Below are 22,403 nucleotides of genomic sequence, written 5' to 3' on the forward strand. Positions count from 1 at the left end.
TTGTAATGTCCCTACAGTATTTGTTATTGTTCTCAGTCCCTATCTATTTCCCACATTACTCTGCATAAAAATTCTTGAAAACAAGGGCTTGGGTGCTTATTTTCAGTAGGAGGAAAGTAGGAGGAGGAAGGGACTCTGGCTGGGGCGCCTATTATTTTGCAGCTGGGCTGAGGAATGGAGAGAGAAAGCCAGGTGGGAGGGGAGATGAGGGCAGTCAAGGTGAGCTGGCCGGTCTCAGGGACCCAGGAGGAAGGGAGGGGCCACGGAGTCCCCAGGAAGCAGCAGTGGGTCCTGGGCCAGTAGAAGATGCCCTACTCTTGACATACATGGCAGGGCATGGATTAGAAGAAATGCTGTCAGTGCAGTCACTCAAACAGCGGGCTTAGGGTTCTGCCTAAATTCAGGCCAAAAGACACTCCTACAGAGTGGCCCTGGGTCCCTCTCGAAAAGATTCCCAATTTTTCTCCTGGCCCCTTGACAGAGGAAATAAGTCATCTGATGATGTGTTTGCAGTGTGGAAGCCAGGGCTCAGCTCTGTTCAGTTGTAAGTCCCTGCTCTTCCCCGTTTGCTGGTGGTGCCGGCTGGTCGCCTTGATCTGGTGAATGGGTCCAGCCTCAGGGCAGGAATGGATACATTTAACAACCCGTCTCATTCCCCCAATGCCCCCAGTTGAGTTGGGAGGGCCATCTGGGTATCTGGTTTGGAAGAGGAAGGCTAAGATCCCAACGCATGCCACCTGTACGGGACCGAGCAGGAAGTGTCCCTGAAACCTACAGGCTCAGTAGCCTCCAGCTCGTGGCAGCTGGAAAACAGAGCTGGCTGAGCCACCAAAGGGGTTCAGTGGATCAGAGCGAAGACGATGGACCTCAGATCCACTCACCCTTTGTCACCTGCTAAGGCCTGGAGCCAGCAACAGTTATCATCATAGAGCTTTGTTGGGAAACTGGCCAATTAAGGTACAAGTAATAATGTGAACAGTCATATCCATAAATCAATTCACAAAAATACAGATTCACAGGGCATCAGCTCCCGGAGATCAGTGTCTGTGACTCATTTCTGCATCTCACAGGTCCGGGCCCATAGAGCAGGAGCTCAGTTAACATCTATTGGCTGTTTGTGGTCAAATGACACTCATCAACGAAATGCAGATTTACTGGGTAAACCAAACCATTATTTAGACTTTTGTAATAGCCATGTTTTCTAGTTTCTGTATTTAATACTTAAACATCCTGGGGCCTTGCTGACTGCGGAGACTGCCCCTCCCAGGGATGGCCCAAAGAAAGACACTCGCCTGCCGGCAAGCCCTTCCTGTGCAGACCACCCAGACAACAGTCCATATGACCGACCACTACCTCCTTCACCACTTCCTCCCTCCAGACTACTGAGCACCTACCCTTTCAGCCCAGAGCTGGGTACCAGACAACCAGGGACAGCTGTAGGTCACAGAGTCCACCGAAATGATTCAAGCTATTGCATCCCAAGCTCACTCACACTGCCTCACCCACCCAAACCCTTCTGTGACATGAGGTGGTGTGAGCAACAAACTATCTTTTTTTTAAAATTTATTTATTTTTAATTCTTTTAAAGAGACAGAGAGAGAGCAAGTGGGTGGGGAGGGGCAGAGGGAGAGGGAGAAAGAATCTTCACCAGACTCCGTGCTCAGCTCAGAGCCTGTTGCAGGGCTCCATCTCACAACCCTGAGACCATGACCTGAGCTGAAATCAAAAGTCAAATGCTTAACTGACTGAGCCATCTAGGTGCCTCACAAACCATCTTTTCAATGGCAGTCCTCCCCTGACCTGTTGGCCTCACCATATGTGAATAATAATAACGCCTACATTTTATTTTATTTAAGATTTTATTTGTTTATTTGACAGAGAGAGAGAAAGAGCACAAGTAGGCAGAGCAGGATAGAGAAGGAGCGGGAGAAGCAGGCTCCCCGCTGAGCAGAGAGCCCAACGCAGGGTTCGATCCCAGGACTCCGGGATCATGACCTGAGCTGAAGGCAGACACCTAACTGACTAAGCCACCCAGGCTCCCCAAACCCTACATTTTAAAATTGCTTTGGGACCTCCAACAATGGGACACAACAGAATAACATCTTCCATCCCCACAAACACCTATTTTGGGCTGAGTGCTTAGGTAACATTAATTCTAAGCACAACAGCACTCACAAAGGCAAGTACTATTACTTTTGTCTTATAGATGATACAGCTGAGCCTCAGAGAGGTTAGGTAATTTACCCAAAGTGGCAGGGCTGGGATGTTTTGGCCTGTTGAAAGAAGATGTGAGGTCCAGGGCTGGGGTCCTGGTGCACATAATGGGGAAGTTAGAGGAAGGAGCCTAAGGTCAGTTTATTTGTCCATTCAGCAACCATTTCTTGAGCAAGAGGTAATGGCTAAGACTGCTGATTCCCAGACTCCACCTGCATGGACCAGTTAGTCCGGCCGTGGAAAGGGAAGCTCTGTTTCCCTCAGCTAGCCGGTGCCAGACCAATGACAAGTGCGTGCAGGAGAATGTGGAGAGCATGCAGGAAAACCCTGTGGCTGTCTCCCTTATCTCAGCTTTACCCCAACACAGGAACTGTAGCCAGGGAGCTTGAAGTAGGACTGATCCCCTAACCACTCACGTCACCTTGGTACCCAAGTGCTGTTCCATCTCTGGGTTTCCCTCACTGATGGAATTTTGCTCCTCAAAAAAAGGGCATGTCACCTCCTAGAGTCAAGGATCCAAACTAGCTACAAATAGGACGTTGGAACTTTAAAAACTTCTCTAGAAATAGAGTCGTGAGAACAACCATTTATTCCTGACCATAAAACAGAATTCCTTTACCAGGAGGACCATCTGCAGAGGGCAGAGAAAGGGCACACTCAACAAGCCAAAGTCTCAGGGGCAGCCCTGGGCATCTGCAAGGCAGGCGGGCGGGCTCTTCTCATGTCCACATGTTCTCACGTACACATCCACATCCACATCTCCTCATGTCCACATCCATCCACTGGCAAGACCACACCCTTCTTATCTCTATCCATCAACGCCCTTCAGGGACCCCTAATATAAGCCTAAATGTTAGAAGCAACTCCCCCTGGATACCCTGGAAATGCTTAACATACTTCAGATGTTGCATTTACATCTTAATCAATATCCTTAGGTCAGAGCTGCGGGGTCATCATAACTCTGGAATGAAGAAATGAATTCCCACACTTGGCAGAGTATATGGAAGTCAAACGGTACTGGAGAACCCAAAAGCCAAAATACAACTCACCAGGCAAGTGGGACAAGGTCAAGTTCACTTTCACTTATGGACAAACCATGAGATAATCTTCAAACAAAGAAACTTTTTAAGAGCAAATTGTGCTCTATTAATCACTATGCAGAAAGAGCGGGCATACACTCTGGAAAACAGCATGGAGATTCCTCAAAAAGTTGAATATAGAGCAATCGCACTACTGGGTATTTACCCTAAAGATACAAACGTAGGGATCCGAAGGGGCACGTGCACCCGAATGTTTACAGCAGCAATGTCCATAATAGCCAAACTGTGGAAAGAACCTACATGTCCATCAACAGATGAATGGATAAAGATCTCTCTCTCTCTCTCTCACACACACACACAATGGAATACTATGCAGCCATCAAAACCCCCAAAATCTTGTCATTTGCAATGACGTGGGTGGAACTAGAGGCTATTATGCTAAGTGGAAAAAACCAGAGAAAGACAATTATCATACGACCTCTCTGACACAAGGAATTTGAGAGGCAGGGCAGGGGATCATAGTGGGCAGGGAGGGCAAAAATGAAACAAGATGGGACTGGGGGAGGGAGACAAACTGTAAGAGACTCTTGATCTCAGGAATCAAACCGAGGGTTACTGAGGATGGCGAGGAGGGATAGGGTGGCTGGGTGATGGACATTGGGGAGGGTATGTGCTATGGTGAGTGCTGTGAATTGTACAAGACTGATGATTCACAGACCTGTACCCTGAAGCAAATAATACATTATATGTTAAGAAAAAAAAAGGTGGGGGGGAGAGCGGGCATAAACCAAGACTGTTCGTGCAAACTGGGGTGTATGGTCCTCATCAGGAAAGCCTGTCCTCAGTTTCCTTTGCCCTTAGTAACTCTCTTCAGTCTGCCCCTGCTGAGCCGATGGCTGCCATCTATCCCCTTTGGGTCTCTGGTATGTTCCTTTCCTAGTCCATCAGTTAGATTCCCTGTGCTCCCCAAGGTGACAGGTAGATGATAGAAACTAGCCCACACCCCGGTGTCGGGAGAGGCCAGCAGCCAGCCCCCTCCCTGTATCCTCCTATCTTAACCACACTTTCTAAAGACAGGGCTTCTGCGTGGGCACTCGGAACATCCTGGGTTTCTTGACTTGAATGGATCTCAAGCTGAAAGCAGGAGTGGGAAGGCTGAGGAGCACAGAGGCTTGGGGACACTGTGCGGAGGCTGGGACCATCACACGCCCCCTCCCCCCCCAGCAGCTCTGTGAGCCTCACGTTAACCAGCAACCACGTCTGCAGGGCTGGGCCCCGTCCTCACAGCTGTGTTTATATCTTCCAGACCCCACGGCGGAATCTGCATACGGCAGTTAGACTCCAGGCCAGAAGTCCCGCAGGGTAGTAGGGGCAGGGGCGCTGGCGGGGGCAAGGCACTTCTCTGACCTGAGAGGTTTGTGTCTGCCTTGAGGTTTGTGTCCCAGGCTTCCCTCTGAAGCCATTTAAGACCCTGTCCCTGTGCTCTTGTCCAAGCCTACTTGCACTTTATCTATTTCCTGCCAACGTCACCTCTTGGAATAATTCATTCCATCTGTCTCCTGCATCGCTGCCATTTATTCCCACGGCCCCACCCTGGCTTCGTCATCCTCCAGAATGTCTCCACCTCTGAAACCTTAAACTCTAAGAACCCACGCTCCTAGGCCTCACTGCCACCAGCAGTGATGGTACAGGGGCTCCAAGTCCCGGCAGGGAGGGAAGGGTTGAGCTGCACAGAGGGTGGGGTTTAAGGACCACAGCCAGGTGTATTTGAATTAGGCTCCGCCTCTGACTGGCTGGGTGACCTTGGGCAGTTGACCTCATTGACCTCATCTAAGACTTCACCTTCTCATCCACAAACTGGGGATAATAATATGTACTGAGGTTGAACAGAGACAATATACTGAGGCCCTGAACACAGGGCCTGCCTGTGCCATATGCCCACCCAGGGGGAGCCCCCATATAATCCCTCTATTATGATGACTTCTCACCATCCTGCTACCAGCCCCAACCCCTCCCGGACCTCCCCTGGCTTCCTCACCTTCACAAGAGCCAAAATGAACTCCAGAGCTGCTGAGGCAGTAGGATGAGGCCCCCCAACCCTGTCTACATGCCACCCTGATGGGCAGAGAGGTTGCCCTAGGACTCTGTGTGCTCCTGGCAAGAGCCCTCCTACAAACACAGCCTCACCAACTGTTTCTGCTGAAACCAGCATGACCAGTCTCACCGAGTCCTGGGTCCTGACTTCCAGCGGCCCCACAGAAGCCCCAGAACCCCCTGGCCTCCCCATCACCCACACAAATCCCCAAACAGCCTTGTTTATCCTCCTTTGGCCATTTATCTGCCCAGATACTGAAACCTTCCCACGGGACAGCCCTTGGACCTCCCAGCCTCTCCTCTAAAAAAATCTCTAATTTTGTCAACTTCTGCTTTGAATATTTCTTTCACTTTCTTCTTTTTGTTCTAATTGAAACCTATTTCCCTTGCCTTCCCAAGTGTGGCTTTCTCCCTCCTAGTCTCATACAACTGGCCCAAGGGTGCCATAGGTGTTTTTCTTTGCTCCTCACTGCTATTTCCAGAACGTCCCCCCCCCCCCAATCTTGGACTCTCACATCACAACTGCACACTTCTTCTTGTTACTAAGGGACATCAGCTCACCCCTCCCCTCTCTGCTCTCACTCTCTCTCAGTCTCCATTTCAAACTCCTCCTGACCTCTTTTCCTCTCTTGATTTCAACCTCCGCCCTGACGCATTTGAAATGTGGGCCAAACTGAGCCGGGCTTGAAATGCAAAATACACAGTGGATTGTGAAGGCTCAGCATGGGAAAAAAAATAGAAATACTTCGATCATTTTTTTATAGTGATTACATATCAAAATGATAATATTTTGGATATATTAGAGCAAATAAAATATATTCATGTATCTAAATTACTTTCATCTGTGTCTCCACATTTCAATGCCACTACTAGAAAGTTTAAAATTGCATATGTGGCTGACATTTCATTTCTATTGGTTTTGTCAATAATCGGAACTCTTTCTTTTTTTTTTTTTTAAAGATTTTATTTATTTATTTATTTGACAGAGAGAGATCACAAGTAGGCAGAGAGGCAGGCCGAGAGAGAGGAAGGAAAGCAGGCTCCCTGCTGAGCAGAGAGCCCGATGCGGGACTCGATCCCAGGACCCTGGGATCATGACCTGAGCCAAAGGCAGAGGCTCTAACCCACTGAGCCACCCAGGTGCCCTCGGAACTCTTTCCTAATCTCCATTTCAAATGTCCCACATTATTACCACCTCTCTTGTCTTCCTGAGGAGGACTCCCTCAAGAACTCTGACTCTGGCACTCCCTGACTTTACCTGGACCCTACTGCCTGCCCCCCGCCCCCTCTCCCATCTCCCCCCTCAGTCCTTCCTTCCTTCATTTTCCCCACTTAGATTTCATGATTTGTGTTATTTGCTTGCTAGACACACCTTCAATCTCTTTGCCTCTTTCTGGCATCCTCATACTTGGCAAAACTAAATCTGATTAGAGCTAACTCTGTGGCTCTGCCCTGCCTTTCACATAACTGAGCATAGCCAGAAACAGAAAACCACACTGCCAAGCTTGCTGGGCTGACTTTAAGGTCGTGGCCGTTAGACCCAAGTGGGCTCTGATACTAACCAGGGGGTTGCCACCTGTTCCTAGGCCAGCCACACGCTCATCCCCGGACACCTGTCTCATGCCTCCTCCTCCATCTTCACTTTTGCTTTCCCAGTTAAGAAAACAGAAGCAATGAGAAGAAAGCTTTCTTTAAACTCTCCCCACACCATAACCGCCGACCTAGGTCCAGGTCCTAGCACTCTGCCTTCCCTTTGGTCACTGTAGTCGAACTGTGTGTTCTCTTGCCTGAGCCAACAACCCCTGACTCACATCAGATTCCTTCTCATGGGCACCTGGGTGGCTCAGTGGGTTAAGCCGCTGCCTTCGGCTCGGGTCATGATCTCAAGGTCCTGGGATCGAGTCCCGCATCGGGCTCTCTGCTCAGCAGGGAGCCTGCTTCCCTCTCTCTCTCTCTGCCTGCCTCTCCGTCTACTTGTGATCTCTCTCTATCAAATAAATAAATAAATTCTTAAAAAAAAAAAAAGATTCCTTCTCATACTTTCTCAAGGTTATAATTCCAGCACGTCTACTTAGCCAGTGTTTCTCTCTGCAGAGCATCAATCCGTTGCACAAACCATACTACTTCTTCCATCTTAAAATAAAACAAAATGCATTCTTGATCTCCATTCCCCTCCACTTCTCTGTCGTCTTGTACAGCAGAACTTCTTGGAAGAATCGCAAGTACACACTGCATTCCGTTCTCTTCCTGTTCTGTCCTGAACCCACTCCATTCAGCCTCCTCCCATCTAACTTTGCCAGAATCGCTCTTGCCAGGTATAAGGGGCTGAATGGTGTCCTCCCCAAACTCCTGTGTTAAAACCCTCGCCCCTACTGCCTCAGAATGTGACTGTATTTGGAGATAGGGTCTTTAAAGAGATTATGTTAAAATGAGGCTGTTAGGTTGGGCCTGGATCCAATTTGACGGGTGTTCTTATAAGAAGAAAGGCAGACACACAAAGAGACACCAGGAGCATGTATGCACAGAGAAAAGACCACAAGAGGACACACCAACAAGGGAGACAGCTGCAAGTCAAGGAGAGAGGCTCCAGAGGAACCGACCCTGCCTGTACCGTGGTCTTAGACTTCCAGTGCCCAGAACCGTGAGAAAATCAATGGCTATTGTTACGCGGCCCAAGCTGACTAATACGTCAGGTCACCATGGATCTCCAATGGCTCAGTCTGATGGCCAATGCTTAGTGCTCCTTCAATTTGACCTTTCAGCAACACTGGCACCGTTGGTCACACTTCTACTTGGTTGCATTTCCAGGGCTCAACACTCATATGATTCTTTCATTCGCTGTTCCTTTTCAGCCTCCTTTGCTGCCCCCTCATGCCCTGAGCTCTCAGGCCTTTCAGCATGGTGCTCAGCAGAGCCCCTTCGCTGGACCTCCTCTCGTTTCCCACATACTGTCCATCCGTCAGCACTAATCTAAACACTGTGTGGCCTCCCCACTCCTCCACTGCTTTCACCACTATGGAGGCACAGAATTTCTCACCTAGATTACTGACCTGACTCTACCTGACATTCCCCACTACCACCCAGCTGAGTCTTTCCCCCACCTCCGGGACAGGCACTGGGAAAGCAGAGTCTGCATTGGGTCTTCACTCTCTCAATCAAGCCAGACTTAATCCACTGCACCTTGGCTTCTCCCCCGACCCACCGAAATGGCTCAGCAGAGGTAATGCTGGAAAAATCGAATGTGCTCCTGCAGCTAGAGTGACCATTTAAAAATGGAAATCTCCTTTCATTTTTTGGAAACCCTTTGCTGGCTTCCTATTGCCTCTAGAGACCCAAATTCCTATGGATTTGACAGAAGACCTTCCATGACTTTAGCTTCAATACAATTAAGAGTGTGGGCGATAGATTCAGTTAATCCTGATTCCAATCGCTATACATTGAATGTTTGTATCCCCCCAAATTCATCTGTTGCAGCCAACATGATGATACTTGGAGGAAAGGCCTGTGGGAAGTGATCAGGTCATGAGGGTCAAGTCCTCCTGAATGGGATCAGGGCGCTTATGGGAGAGACCGCAAAGGGCTCCTTCTCCTCGCCCACTGCGTGAGGACACTAAGAAGATGGTCATCCATGTAGAGGCCATCTAAGAGGGTCTTCTTCACCAGACACAGAATCTGCCTGGGCCTTCAACTTGGACCTCTCACCTCCAGAGTGAGAAACAAATGTGTGTAGTTCATACGCCACCTGGTCTGCATGGGACTGCCAATGGCGGCCCCAGTAAACAAAGACACCAGTCCCTCCTAACTGTGAGCTCAGGCAAGTTACCAGGTCTCCGAGCCTTGCTTTCCTCTTGTATCACTTGGCTATAATAATGGGACTCATCTCACTGGCTGACGTAAGGATCAGATGAGCTCATACCTGTCAAATGCTCAGAGCAGTGCCTGGCCTAGCAGAGCTCAAAACAGTGAATGTCCAGGACCTCCCACCACTGTCCCTCCTCAGCCTGAGCTCTGTGCTACCTCCCTTGACTGGGTAAGCCTTCTCTGCCCTTTCTAGCAGGCGTACTGCTCTCTGCCCTTCCATATTTCACTCCAGCGGCTATCCTCACAGGGCGCTTTCCTTCCTCCCCTGGGCCCACGTAGGCACCCTTCTTCTCCCCTCTATCTACACTTTGCACCCAATTCCATTAGAGCATGAATCAAATTATAAAGCAGGACTGGTCTTCCTGTCTGTGTCTTCAGGGGACTTTAAGCCCCTTGAGGGCAGGAACCATGACCTTTTATTTCCGCATGCACCAGCAGTACCATAAAACCTGCCATCTTAGGATGAATAAAGTCACTGTTGCTTTTGTCTTAAATTCACCTCTTTAAGCATTCCTTCACCTGGTACTTATGGATTTGGTGAACAGGGATGCACGCATTCATTCAACAAGCAACAGTACCTGCCATACGCAAGACACAGTGCTGGGCGTCCTGTGTCTACGGTGTCTTGTGTCTAGGTGTTCATGTTGGCCATATTAAGATACATTCAAAGCAGAAAGCATTTGCACTCAAGGGGCTTATGGTCCAGAAGGACACAGCTGCAGCAGCACAGTATGAATGGAAGGACTGACAAGGACCATGAGGGCCTGGGAAAGAGAAAGAGAGAAGCTGGATCTTCTAGATTCAAGGGGCAGCAGTCATGCTGTTTATTGTCTGACACCAGGAAGCAATACCAGATAAACTTGGGAACAAGGTGACTTGTTCTTGAAGCTGACTGTCCTAGAGACTGAGAATACAGAATGTGGAGGAAGGAGGGTGCCTTGGGCAGACCCCAGGGCAGAAGCAGAAAAATAGAGGGATGCAACCATATTTTTCCTATGATCAAACATGGATGGAGGGCCCCGTATATATCAGGTATTGTTGAAAGGACCTGATGTGGAGTTACTCAGGTAGCCCTTACAATAACCCTGGGTTGGGGGCTATTATCTCACAGGCTAGAGGAGGGGAAGCTGAGGCTAAGGACGGGCTTGGAGTTTCCTAGCCAGCACACAGCAGAGCTGGGGTTGGAATTCAACCTGTGGATTTGGGCTGTGGGGTTTCACCACCATGCAGTGCCATCCCCGCAATGGAGAAGACAAGATCATTAAGGATGTTAAGTTTGGACTGGGGTGCCTGGGACGAGTGAGGCTGTATCTGCTCTGTACCAACCACGTGGTCCAAACCCCGAGTGTCTTTCCTACCGGATCATCTCTAGGTGAGTAAACTTTGCTTATGGATCCATGTCTTGCTGGTCTACCATGAGAGAAGGGAGGGGAGGGTCCCTTTGTGTCCCCTTATATTGGAAGGAGCCCTTGGGCCTCTGGGAGGAGCAGGGGACGGACTAACCACAGTGACAGTGCAATGACACAGGACAGGACCATGTCTCATGCCTCCTGGCCCCTCTCCCTGCATGTAGCCAGGACAAAGCCCCTGTAGGGGGGCCTGCAAAGCACCTTTCTCATTGAAAGATGAGGACAAAAAAAAAAAAAAAAAAGAATGAGTGAATGAATGAATGAATGAATGAACAAGGGAATGAAGGCCAAGAACATCTGAGCAGGGTCTCTGAGTGGGGAGAAGTGGGTGATGTGATGAGGAATCGCCATGCCTGGTCAGTACCCTTACTCAGGGCACATTGTGCAGCTTCCTTCCCACATGCGGTGCTGCTGACACAGAGACCTCCTCTCAGCACCCCCACTCCGGAGTGTGTCAGGCCAGGGGTCGGGTCGGCACCATTCACCTCAGAGCCATCCCCCCTGCCCTCACTCCCTAGAGTAACGGTGCATGGCATGCCACGGTTAGGGGCTGGGGGCTTGGGTGAGAGAAGAGAGGGGAGGGTCCCTTTGTGTCCCCTTATATTGGAAGGGGCCTTGGGGCCTCTGGGCTCCTCTCACTCTTCCCTCCACAAGACACCAGCCTCCATCCAAGGACACTGAAACTCATCCCTTGATTCTTCTGGTGGCAAACCTCAGGAAGGCCCTTGGGAGCCTCCTGCCTCTGATCAGGGTGGGAAATGGATAGACTCACACATGCCCCAGAACCAGCAGCCCTCAGGGTCCAGAACATTGCCTACCGATTCTACTAGCTGGGGACCAGGACAAAAAGACTTTGCTCAATTTCCCCGAAAATCTAGGCTTCACGAGGGGTCCCACTAACCAAAACTCTGTTTTCTTCAGCAGAAGGTAAGAACCAGGCCTAAGACACCCTAAGAAGTAATGTGGGTGTCTCCGGGAGACCCTGGGGACAGGGGGGACCGCAGTTGCTCCTGACCTGCTCTTTCGCCCTCCTTCCTCCTCACTTCCCCAGGATTTACAGGGGACTCCCCAAAGGGCAGGGAAGTGAAATGTGTATCTTGAGTCTACAGTGCACAAGGCGCTTTACGTGGGTTATGTCACCTGATTCTCCCACGGCTCTCATGAGGTAACATCCCCATTTTGTAGAGGGGGACACTGAGGATTAGAAAGTCAAGGCCCCAGTGAAACAGATGGCCCAGTCAAAATAAGACACTTTACAGGATTTAATCAAGGAATGTGTGCAAAGCGTGGCCAGGGTGTGAAATGCCCACCACGGCTGCCCTCTGGATGCAAGCACCCCAGCCCCCACGGTCAAGGAGCGAAAGAGCTGCTGGACCCTGGAAGGAGAAAACCGTGCGGAGAGAGTGGCTGATATGGGGCAGTGACCTTGGGTGGGAGAACACTGGCAGCCCAAGGTGACCCCTTAAGGCAGGCCCTGGGGAATAAATATTCTGCCTTCCCTGTCTTCCAGCCTTCCACCTCCGGCCGGGGCTGCTCCCCAATGGCCGACCCAGCGAGGCAGAGCACCGGGTGAATGGTGGCCTAGGGGAATGAAGGAGTGGGGCGCAAAATACAACACCCTTGCACTGAGCCCAGACCCGCCAAACTGCAATGTCCACACGCCTGTCACCTCTCCAGGCCTTTCCCCATCATACGGAGGGACAGCCCGTTTGGGCAAGAGAGACCCCGCATCCAGACCCAGCCTGGCCGCCCCCGGGGAACACGGATGGATAAAGCCCTGCGTCGCTGCACCAGTTAATACCTCCGCTCTCCTCCTGCTCCGCGGCGGGACTCTCCAACCTGTAGAGGGCGGTGACCCTCCGCAGCCGAGGCCCTAGCCAGACCCGCCCAGGAAACCCACCCCTGCCCCTGGGCGGCTTCCCGCCAGCGCTAAGACGCGCCAAGATGCACCAGGGCGATCTGATTGGTGAGAAGGCAGATGAAGGGGTTCCCCCCGAGGAGAATAATTGAATTCCGGCACGGGGGCCTCGGGCCCTCCACTCCGCGAGCAGCCTGGCTGCAGGCGTCGCGGCGAGGCCAGGAGCATGTGTAACTCATTACCTCCGCGAACCTCCCATTTGCGGCCGCCGGAGGACGCCGCGAGCGTGGTGGAGTGTCTGAGGTCACGGGGTGAGCATGACTACAATATTTTTCTGACACTAACACCTCTCTCTGGCCCTCAGGAAGGGCCGTGGAGGAGTCAGGCCCGGCCAACCACCACCCACACGCACCCTCCGCCTTCTCCGCCTCCCGGCGCCAGACAGAGGAGGCCTGCAGCTACGCAGGCAGGAAAGGAAAGGAAAAGCCGCACCACCCGGGAAGGTGAGAGCCGAGGGAAGAGGGGAGAGGGGCAAGCAGGTCCAGCTGGCCCCCTTTTGGGTTTCTGTTCACAGGGAGGTAGAAGTGGTCGTGGAGGTCACGGGAGGTTGGGCGCGGGGACCCTGGAGGCCGCATTCTGCCATCAGCCCTTCCAGGGAGACAGGTGGAAGGGAAGCTATTCCCCTGGGGTGGCACAGAGGGGGCCCTGCCGTGCCCTTGGGGCCTGCCTGTCAACAGGGGGCTCAGATGGGGAGACGGACAGCTCAGACCCAAGGGAGCAGGCAGGGTCCTGAGACATGGCCCAACAAGGGGTGCAGAGGGGGGAGTGGTCCCTAGACGTGGGGAAGCAGGGACTGTGGGCCTGAAGGGTGTGGCAATGCACAATTGGGGAACTGGGCCAGACGGCCTCTTAGGGAGGGGACAGAGGAACCAATGCATGTAACAGCTCCTCCCCCTCTCTTCTCACCTGCTACAGGGAAAGAAGGGGAGAGATAAAGACAGGGTGGGAGGGAAAGAGAAGACAAGTTAGGAAAGGGGGGAGGGAGAGGAGGGGAGGGGGCGTCTCCGTGTATTACCCCTGAAATAACAAGTGGAGGCCCTAATGTCTTTAAAGTCCCACCTGCATTCAAGTCTGAGTTACACCTTAATATCTGGGCTGCATTTTTGCTACTTTGCTTCAGCAGATCCTAATAACCCCAGGGCTACCAGGAGACACTCACCTCTCCTCCTCATCTACTTTCCTTTAAGGGGAAAATCCTGGAAGGGACTCAGAGCCCTGCAAGGCCTACCAGACGTTACTGTTTAAATCTACTCAGGGCCCATAAGGCAGCTCGGGCCTCCCTCCCTTTCCCCATCTCGGCCCCCCTCTGCTTTCCAGTCAGCCTCCCTCACCCCCTCCAGTTACACTGTCCAGAAATGAGGATCAAAGAACAAAATCCTGGGGAAACAGATCAAATCTGTCTTGAATTTCCCCAAGTCAGAGCTTACTGGTTTCCTCTTAGAAATGAAAGGGAAGCGGTGGGGCGGGGGGGGGGGGAGTCAAACCAGAAACCCATGAGATTAGGTGGCTGATTTCATCTCAACACTGGGGTCTCTGGGTTCCTCACACCGACCCCCCATCCCCATGCCTGGAGGCCAGATCACTGAAGAGTGGGGGAAACCAGACAATTTAGAGATCAGGCTTAGGATATATTTGTTTTGCTACCTTTAGATTTCAAGGACCCAATGTCCATTCATTGAAGAATTAGTAAGCACCTACTATGTGCCAGGCTTAAGAGCCATCAATGAACAAAACAGAGGTGCCTGCTTTTGTCGAGCCTATATTCTTCCCTCAAGGAACAGACAAGGACTATAAACAAAATAAGAATTACATAATGTGTTATGGGGGAATAGGACTGTGGGAAAAAGGAAAAAGAGAAGCAAGAGCCAGGAGTGCAAGGCGACAGGAAGCCTGATGGGGAAGGTGATATTTGAGCCAAGACTGGAAGGAGGTGGAAGAGCAACCTTGCAGGGAGCACAGGCCCTAGGTGAGTATGCCAGCAGGGTCAAGGTGAATGTCCGTAGCCTCCTTGGCTACTGTTAGCACCTGAGTTATTACTCTCATTGAGGGGGGATGTTTTGTGAGCTTTCTCGGGGCAGCATCATGTTCCGATTTAAGTTTTCAAAGGACCACACCCTGAATGCAATGACCAGATCTGTTTCGACACACAGAATTCTAGAACTGGACAGAACCTCACAGAGACCTCCCCTCTGCCCTGCCCCCATTTGGCAGATGAGGACACTGAGGTCCAGAGAGGGATGTGACCCAGTCAGGTCACACAGCCCTGGAAGGGTGAGTCAGCCTCCACCTCTCATCTTCCAACTTGTGTCTGTATTTCAGTGGTGCCAGGCCTCAGGAGACCCCTGAGGATTCTTACTGGCAGGGCTCTAAAACTGTTCTCTGATGGGATCTCTGCCCTGCTGGGGTGCTGGAAAGCACAGTAGCTGAGACTACTATTATTTTCAATGCTTTTGGTCCAAATGGTCTTTTTAAATCTGGGGTACAGAAAAAGAGAGAGCAAGATGATGTAAGGGGTATGAGGCCTGGTGATGCTTTGAACCCTTGGCCTCTCCCTGCCCTGGGGTCCCTGCCCTGCCCCAACTGGCACTCCAGGCTGGCCCTAATAGTCCTCCAGACTCCCCGACTGTGCTGTACCCTAGTCCTTCCTTGCCAAGCCAGTCCTCTTTCCTGAGGGGCTGGTAGGGAGTAGGCAGGATCAAGGACACGAAAGCCAGCTTGGTCTATGCCGATGGAGGAGTGCTGAGCACTGGCCAGTGACCCGGCCTTCCCAGAAGACAGGAACCTGACAGAAACACTGACCTGGCTTGATGTGACACAGCTGGTGGCTCCCTTCCCCACCCTCCTCTTCTATTACAAAATTGTGTTCAGTCTTTAAAGCCTTTTCTGGAAAGACCTCTCCTAACTTCAGTACCCAAGTGCCCTCCTTATCCATAGGGGATACTCCCGAGACTCCCAGTGGATGCCCAAAACCACCAAGGGTACCAAACCCTGTATGTAGTCTGTTTTTTTCCTATATACACACACTGTGATAAAGTTTAATTTCCAGGTCAGGCATAGCAGGAGATTCACAGCAATAATAATAAATGGAATGTTCATAACAGTATGCTGTAATAAGTTATGTGAATGTGGTCTCTCTTTCTCCATCAGTATATCTTATTACACTGCACTCACCTATCTTCTTGTGATGAGGCTAAAATGGCTATGTGATGAGATGAAGTGAGGTGAATGACATAAGGCACCGTGATGGCATTAGGTTGTGACTGGCCTTCTGATAAAAGGTCAGAAGGAGGGTCATCTGCTTCCAGACCACAGTTTGGTGTGGACAACAGACTGTGGAGAGCAAAACCACAGATAAAGGGGGGGACTACCATGCTGACACATATTTTTGCCTACTTTATGTTATGGGTAGTTGTCCCCAGGCCAGTCCCTTCCGCTGAGATCATAGCCCTTGGAGGGCAAGGATGGTTCGATTTTGCTTTAGAGCATCCTTGGCACCCGACCCGTGGCTTGACACATTGAAGATCCTCAAAATATGTTTGTTGAATGGAATTCAGAAGAAGAGCTACAGTGGTGGGCAGTTTACTAGGCCAGGCTGTGGGGGCTTATCGGTCATGAGCCCAAAGCTCTTCTCCTCTCCCTGCTGAGACTGTCCCTGATCCCTGCATCTCTGAGCTACCCAACTTCCCTTCCAGCACTTGGTGCCTTTTAGGAGGAGACACGGTTACAGCAGGATGGGGAGGTGTTTCTGTCTTTGAGTAATTTTGAGACAAAGGCAGCTAGCAGAGTGGAGAGAAAACGTGTTTGAAAGAGCCTTGAATAAAGGCCTGCGTAGTGGTTAATTCCTGTCAGCTCGACTGGTTACAGGGGCCAGGTGAAACATCATTTCTGGGTGTTCCCAGATGAGATTAGCATTTGACTTGGTGGGCTCAGTAGAGCAGATTGCCCTCCCCAGTGGGAGTGGGCCGCATCCAATCAGTGGAGGGCCTTTAGAGAGCAAAAGGCAGAGCAATTTGCTTTTTGCCTCCTGCCTGCCCACAGAGTTGGGACATAACCTCTCATCTTCTCCAGCCCTCAAACTGCAGTTTACACCATTCGCTCCTCTGGTTCTCGGGCCTTCTGACACAGATCAAATTATATGGCCCACTTTCCTGGGTCTCCAGTCTGAAGTTGGAGATCATGAGGCTCCTCAGCTTCCATAATCCATAATTGGATTTCATGTAATCCAATTCCTCATAATACAACTTTGTATATACATATATATCCCCTTGGTTCCATTTCTCTGGAGAACTCTATGACAGCTTATCTCTACCTAATTGGCCATAAGTCTCTATGAGACTCTTCTGTAAACTTCATTCTATTTAGCTTTGAAGTGGGAACAATGCTGTCCTCCCCTGTGCTCACTGCAAAAAGGAGTGTGTCTATTGATGTAGCAAGCATTTATTCAGCACCTACTAAGTGTCAAGCTTGGTCCTGGGTATACAGGATTCCATCTGCTGGCAAGGTGCTTTGGGCTTCTTTGGAGGAAGCATCCTTTGAATTTTCAGTTTTAGCAAATAACCATTTCCCATAGATGCAGTGGGTCACTGCATGGGGAACTCCCTCCTGCGGGCCTGATCTGGAGCCTCAGACCTAGAGGGAGGCTGAGCACCTTGACGAGGTAACTCTCTCCTCACAGATGCTTTGGGAAATGGACTGGGGGCTCCTCACCTGAGGTCTGGGCTCGCTAGCTCAGAAGCCTTTGCCTGACCCCAGCCTGACCCACTCAGAGGAAAGGAAGCCAAAGAGGCAAAAAGCCTGCCCTAGGAGTCAGGAGACTCAGTGCTGGAATGCCTCTGTTACTGACAGCCTCTACGATCCTTAAACACCAGCCCCACCAGCTCACCTGTGAAATGGATACACATCTTGCAGGTCACAAAGATATGTAGAGATGTGTCAATTAAAAGACATTTCAAAGCATGAATTTCCACATAGGAAGTATTAGACTGGTGGGGGTGGGGGGAGTCATTGCTGCCCTGGAGCAATGACAGGTTTGGGTATGGGGGCAGGGCAGGGCTTGCAGTGTAAGACGAAGCCAGATGCACTCACCGTCCTCACACAGGTTTAGCTTGGACAGGCTCCTGCCGTCAAAGGGCTCCTCAAAGATGGAGCTGGTGTCCCGGTCGCTCACCGTGTGCAGGTACATGGCTTTGTTCTCCATTCTGATCTGCAGCAGCAGCAGGAAGGACAGCGAAGGGAGAGGAGAGGGAGGAAGGGGGCGGGGAGAGAGAGAATAAACTATAGGCAGACAGAAATGAACACACTGAACAAGGCACCACCCATCCCCAAGATTCTGAGCCTGAACACCAGTAGTCCCTCATGTTCGGGTACCGTCTACCAGGTCCTCGGGATCCCAAGTCTCCGCCAGCTTCCTCGGTGCTTGGGAAGGCCGAGGCCCTTTGGACCTTTCTGATCACTGGATCCATCCATTTGTCTCAACAGCCCTTGGTTGGGGCCAGAACCTGAGCCAGAGGGGCCCTGAGGGCCATGCTCGGTAGGGCCTGGAGGGGCCTCTTGACCCCAGTGGAGTGATCTCCTAGCCTCTGGAAATTTGAGCACATTAGAGAGACTTGGCTCCTGCTCTGTGCTGCAAATGTGTGACCAGTCTGGCATGTTCCAAAGGAGCTGGAGTGCTGCTCCCACTTTGGGGTGCTGGAGCTGCTACAGTGGGACCGCAGCAGGGATTCGTCTCCCAGGCAAGCCCGAGGAGCAGGCAGCCTTGGTGGAGTCCCCCGGACACTAAGACCTGGGCAGCCTGAGACCCGGGGAGGGGCCAGAGTCTGCATGGGCTCCTGAAGCCAGGTCACTGGGGCTCAGAGGCTACCCCATGGTGTTCTAGGAATGTACCAAGTGACTCTGGAGAATGGCATCGTTTGAAGTAAACAGCACCATTTCCGGAGTGTATACAATGCCATCCCATTTTGTAATATATACACGTGTCCTGAGTAGGTGACAAGAAAGATTGTATTTGGAGATGTTCCGGGTTGTTCTGTATCAGAAGACTCTGGTGGGGATTGTGGGGATTTTGTGCTTATTTTTGTTTGCTGGATATTCTGGGTTTTCTACAACGTGTTTGCATTCTTTGTGTAATAAGAAAAACCTACTCTGGGAGCCAAATTAAAAAGTGTTTATTTAATATAAAACACTTGCTACTCTCTTTTTTTTCCATATATGCTCAGTGATTTGACAAATTACTTTCTAATTTCAGCTCTGTTCCAGCCATAAGTTTAGCTTGACCTTTGGTCCTGATGCTCTTGGACTCTCTGGATATTGAACCAAAAATCCATTTTTAAGAGCAAATTCTTTGGAAGATAAAAGCTGCTGGGAGGATGAATGGGTCCCAGGACTGGTGTGGAGCAAATTCAACTCTGAGACCCAGAGAGCGGAGCCAGGGGTCTATTGCTTGAGAAAAGATGACAGGGACCTAGCAGGTGGCATGGGGGGGTGGAGCACAATGCCTGAAGGGAGCAGCCAGTCGGTTCCTCTTTGGAGGCAGTGGGACAGGAGGCATCGGCATCGTGTCAGTAAACACAGATAATCAAAGAGGAGCTTGGCTGAACCGCTCTGGCAGGCAGAGTCAAACCTAAACCCCTTATATTCATGGCTTGACGTTTGTCTCCAGAGACCTCTGACTTCAGGGCGGGCCAGCTGCCATACAACTGTCCTTCCGATGGCCCAGGAAGGACGGACAGGGGCTTCTTCAAGTAAGGAGATGCCACATGGGCTGCACGGGGTGTGCACATGCGCACATGCACGCACGGGCGGGCAGGGTGTTCATAGCTTCTGTGGGCCTTTTCTTCCAGCCTGCAGGAGACGGGGGGGGGGGTGCAGCGGAAGCTCACAGCTCTGCCAGGATCTCCCCTCCCTGCCCCAGGGGTTCCCTGGAGCCCCCAAACCTCTCCCACCCAGCTTCTCTGTGCTGCAGTAATGTCCGGCTTGCTAACCTCCCAACACCAGTGCTCCATCCAAGTTCTCCACCCACAGTGAGCCTCTAGGTGGAGCCCCCTGAGCAACTCCGCTGCTGCTGCTAAGCTGCAGGGGACCCTCCCTTGTTTCATAAGCACTAAGTGCTGCACCCCTCCCTCTGGCCTGGGGAGCTGCAAAGCAGGAGGCCAGTGTCTCCTCTGCAAGCGATAATCCTCTCTCTGCCAAAGGCAACAGGCGCTGCTGCCCAGAGGTCTGCTCGGTGGGGTGTTGCCATGCTGGCCGTGGGGGTATGGAGATGAGCTTGGGCCAGGATAGCCCCATCTTCATTTCCACCTTCCCCTCTGCTGATCAGCCCCTGGACCACAGTTGGAATGCATGGCTCCTTATCTGGAATGCGTCTATAGGGCGGCCCCTTCTCTACCCTTCTCCCCACCCCTGGGCTGGTGGAGCAGGAGCCCTGGGGAGCCTGTTGAGAAGAGAGGCCCCGGGCCGAGCAGAGGCCAGATGTGAGTGAGATGAGATTGGAAGTGTTCGGCCAGCTCTGCTAATGTTTGTTACTTGGGAAGGAAACCTAAGAATGTTCTATCTGCCCCAGGTTTTATTTTGAGCTATTTTTCTTTCTTGGGAAATGAGGGACAGGAATTTGAACCCTTCGATCATTGGTCTTACTGCCTTTGGGGCCAAGTTTGTGCTCTCAAGCAAGGTGCAAACTCACTGCCAAGTGTGGTGATAATAGAGACGATGTGTACGCCTTGCGTGTGCTCATGCCCCGTTGTCATCTGGGATCTCTCCGCTCCCCTCCCCGGCCCCTGTTAGGGGGTCAGGGAGCATCAGTGTGTTGCTCCCGCTTTAAAGATAAGCCGATCCAGGCCCCAAGAGGCAAGAGCCAATGATGTCAGGCAAGGGTGAGGCACCAGGGAAAGGCGTCCCACCCAGGGCACGGACCCAGCCACAGGGCTGTTTCGTCTAGAAAGCATGTATTTGTCCCTCTCAGGAGCCACCTTTCGGGGTTCCAAACCAGGCAGTGAAGAGGGTCAGTGGGAGCCCTGGGGCCAAGGAAAGGATCTGAGAGCAGGAAGGGAGGGGACCAGGATAGTAGAAACAGGAGCAGGTTGTGGATGCCAAAGTGACATAAGGAGAAATCTCGAGGAGCTTGGAATTTTGTGTTTCAAGTCAAAGGATGGGGCCTTCCTCCCCCAGGGACGGGACACCTTACTGTCCTCTTAGGGATGTCGTGATGCTCCATAGACATCCATAGCTTCACCCCATCAGGTCTGGGTGGGGTGGGCGGGGTGCTCAGAGGATACGGGGTCCTGTCCTGGAGTCCCTTCCTACTCCTCGGGAACCTGGCCCAATCCGCTGAGCTCGTTCAGCCTCAGGTCATCACCTCTGGGAAGGGGAGAAGCGCATCTGCCAGCCACTCAGCTATTTCTAGCCTCCGGTGGAATAGTGCACAGGGAAGGGCTTTACGAGCAAGGGTCCACAGCAAGTTGGAGCTGGGAGTCCGGAGAGAAACACCCCCCCCACCCCCAACCCTGGCATCTTCTGATCCTGCCAAGTAGTTAGTGAGGGGAGAGGGGCACGGTCTCTAAGTTCCTGAGGCTTCCCTCCTGCCAGTCAGGCCCCAAAACAGTGCTCTTTGGGGTTCCCTTTGCAAACAACAATCACGAATACGGACCAGAGCGAAATCTGGACCCTTCGGGGCAAGTCACTCTTGAGGAGCAGAAGGGTTCGATCTATTCTTCCTGCTGAAGGTGGCATGAGCCTCACCTGTTGCTGCAGAGACAGGGTGTCTGGGTTCCAGCATCTGACTCTGCTGGGCTCGCATCTTCTCTTTGAATGGCACCGAAACCAAGTAAAAATCAGGGGGCCCTCTCCGCTAACAGTTCCCCTAAATCAGAACCCGAAGCTGGGAAGGTGCAGATGTTAAGCTCTTCCTTCACACGTCCCACCAGTGGCACGCACAATGTACACACGCTTCACACACTTAGCCGCACAGTCGGCTCCCGCCATAGGCTCCAAGATGTGACACCGACCAGGCAGAGTTGCCACTAAAGCAATGGCGTCTGCAAATCCAGTCTCACACAGGCTGCATCCCCACAGGCCCACAGCTGGAACCTTCTCACCTGCCCCTGCGACCTCGGGCTGCACATCCTGAGATGCCTGCACGCAGCGCCCTGCTCCAACGGCCACATCCAGGTCCCCCACAGCTGGGGGACCCTGCCTCTGGGAGACTAGGCTCAGGTGCCAGGACAGAGTTAGTGCCAAGACTCACCTGAGCGCCGCCCGCAGAGGCCGCAGAAGCGCGGGTCTGCTCAGTTCCCGGGATTCGCCATGGTGACCGAAGAGCTGGCCGCTGTCACTGCACTGAGACCCAGGCAGCCCCGCACAGCTCGTCCCCACAGCCAGCCAAAGCCAGACGGAGGCATAGAAAGAGGCTGCCCCGGTGCTCAGTCACTTGTCTCAGGGGTCACTTCTCCAGGAGGCTCAGGGCAGGAGGCAAGACTCAACCCTGGGGCCTGAGTCGGGCCTGTGGTTGGGGAGTCCCTGTGTTGTTGGTGCCTCGCCTCAGTCAGCAGGCAGCGCTCAGGAGGTGTTCTGTGGAGGCACCAGCGGCCGTTCTAGATGCTGACTGAGATGGGAACTGCAGCTGCTTGGGCCGCCGCCGGTCTTTATAAATACAAAGTTCTGGGAGCAGTCGCGGAAGCTCCCCTGGGGTCTGGAACACATTCCCCCTCTGGTGGCCAATCTCGGCATTGCAGCCCCGCCGTCCTCCCGGCCCAGTCCAGAGCCGGGAAATCCGCCTCCGCTACGGACTCCGCACTCCTCACCTAAAACCCCACACAGAAGAATTTTTGGAAAGCTTCTACAGGAATGGCAGCTAGACCTGGCTCAGGAGCCACG

At 52.0% G+C, this 22,403-nt stretch overlaps 1 protein-coding gene across 3 annotated transcripts in view; it reads right to left on the reverse strand.

Moving 5' to 3' along the window:
• Window positions 1-22,182, reverse strand: part of SCARA5 (scavenger receptor class A member 5) — a 119,208-nt gene extending 97,026 nt beyond the window's left edge. For 2 of the 3 annotated variants that reach the window (XM_004775130.3, XM_004775129.3), the window contains exons 1-2: window positions 21,775-22,182; window positions 17,622-17,739 (exon numbers count right to left, since the gene is read on the reverse strand). In XM_004775130.3, the coding sequence (XP_004775187.1) occupies window positions 17,622-17,733 (112 nt within the window). In that variant the 5' untranslated portion in view covers window positions 17,734-17,739; window positions 21,775-22,182. The remainder of the gene's footprint in view (window positions 1-17,621; window positions 17,740-21,774) is intronic. The other variant, XM_013047162.2, reaches the window with a different exon arrangement.
• Window positions 22,183-22,403: the final 221 nt, after the last annotated feature.

The sequence above is a fragment of the Mustela putorius genome, unplaced genomic scaffold (assembly GCF_011764305.1).
Source record: "Mustela putorius furo isolate JIRA1106 unplaced genomic scaffold, ASM1176430v1.1 tig00000242_pilon_pilon_pilon, whole genome shotgun sequence".
In the NCBI taxonomy this organism is placed as follows: Eukaryota; Metazoa; Chordata; class Mammalia; order Carnivora; family Mustelidae; genus Mustela; species Mustela putorius.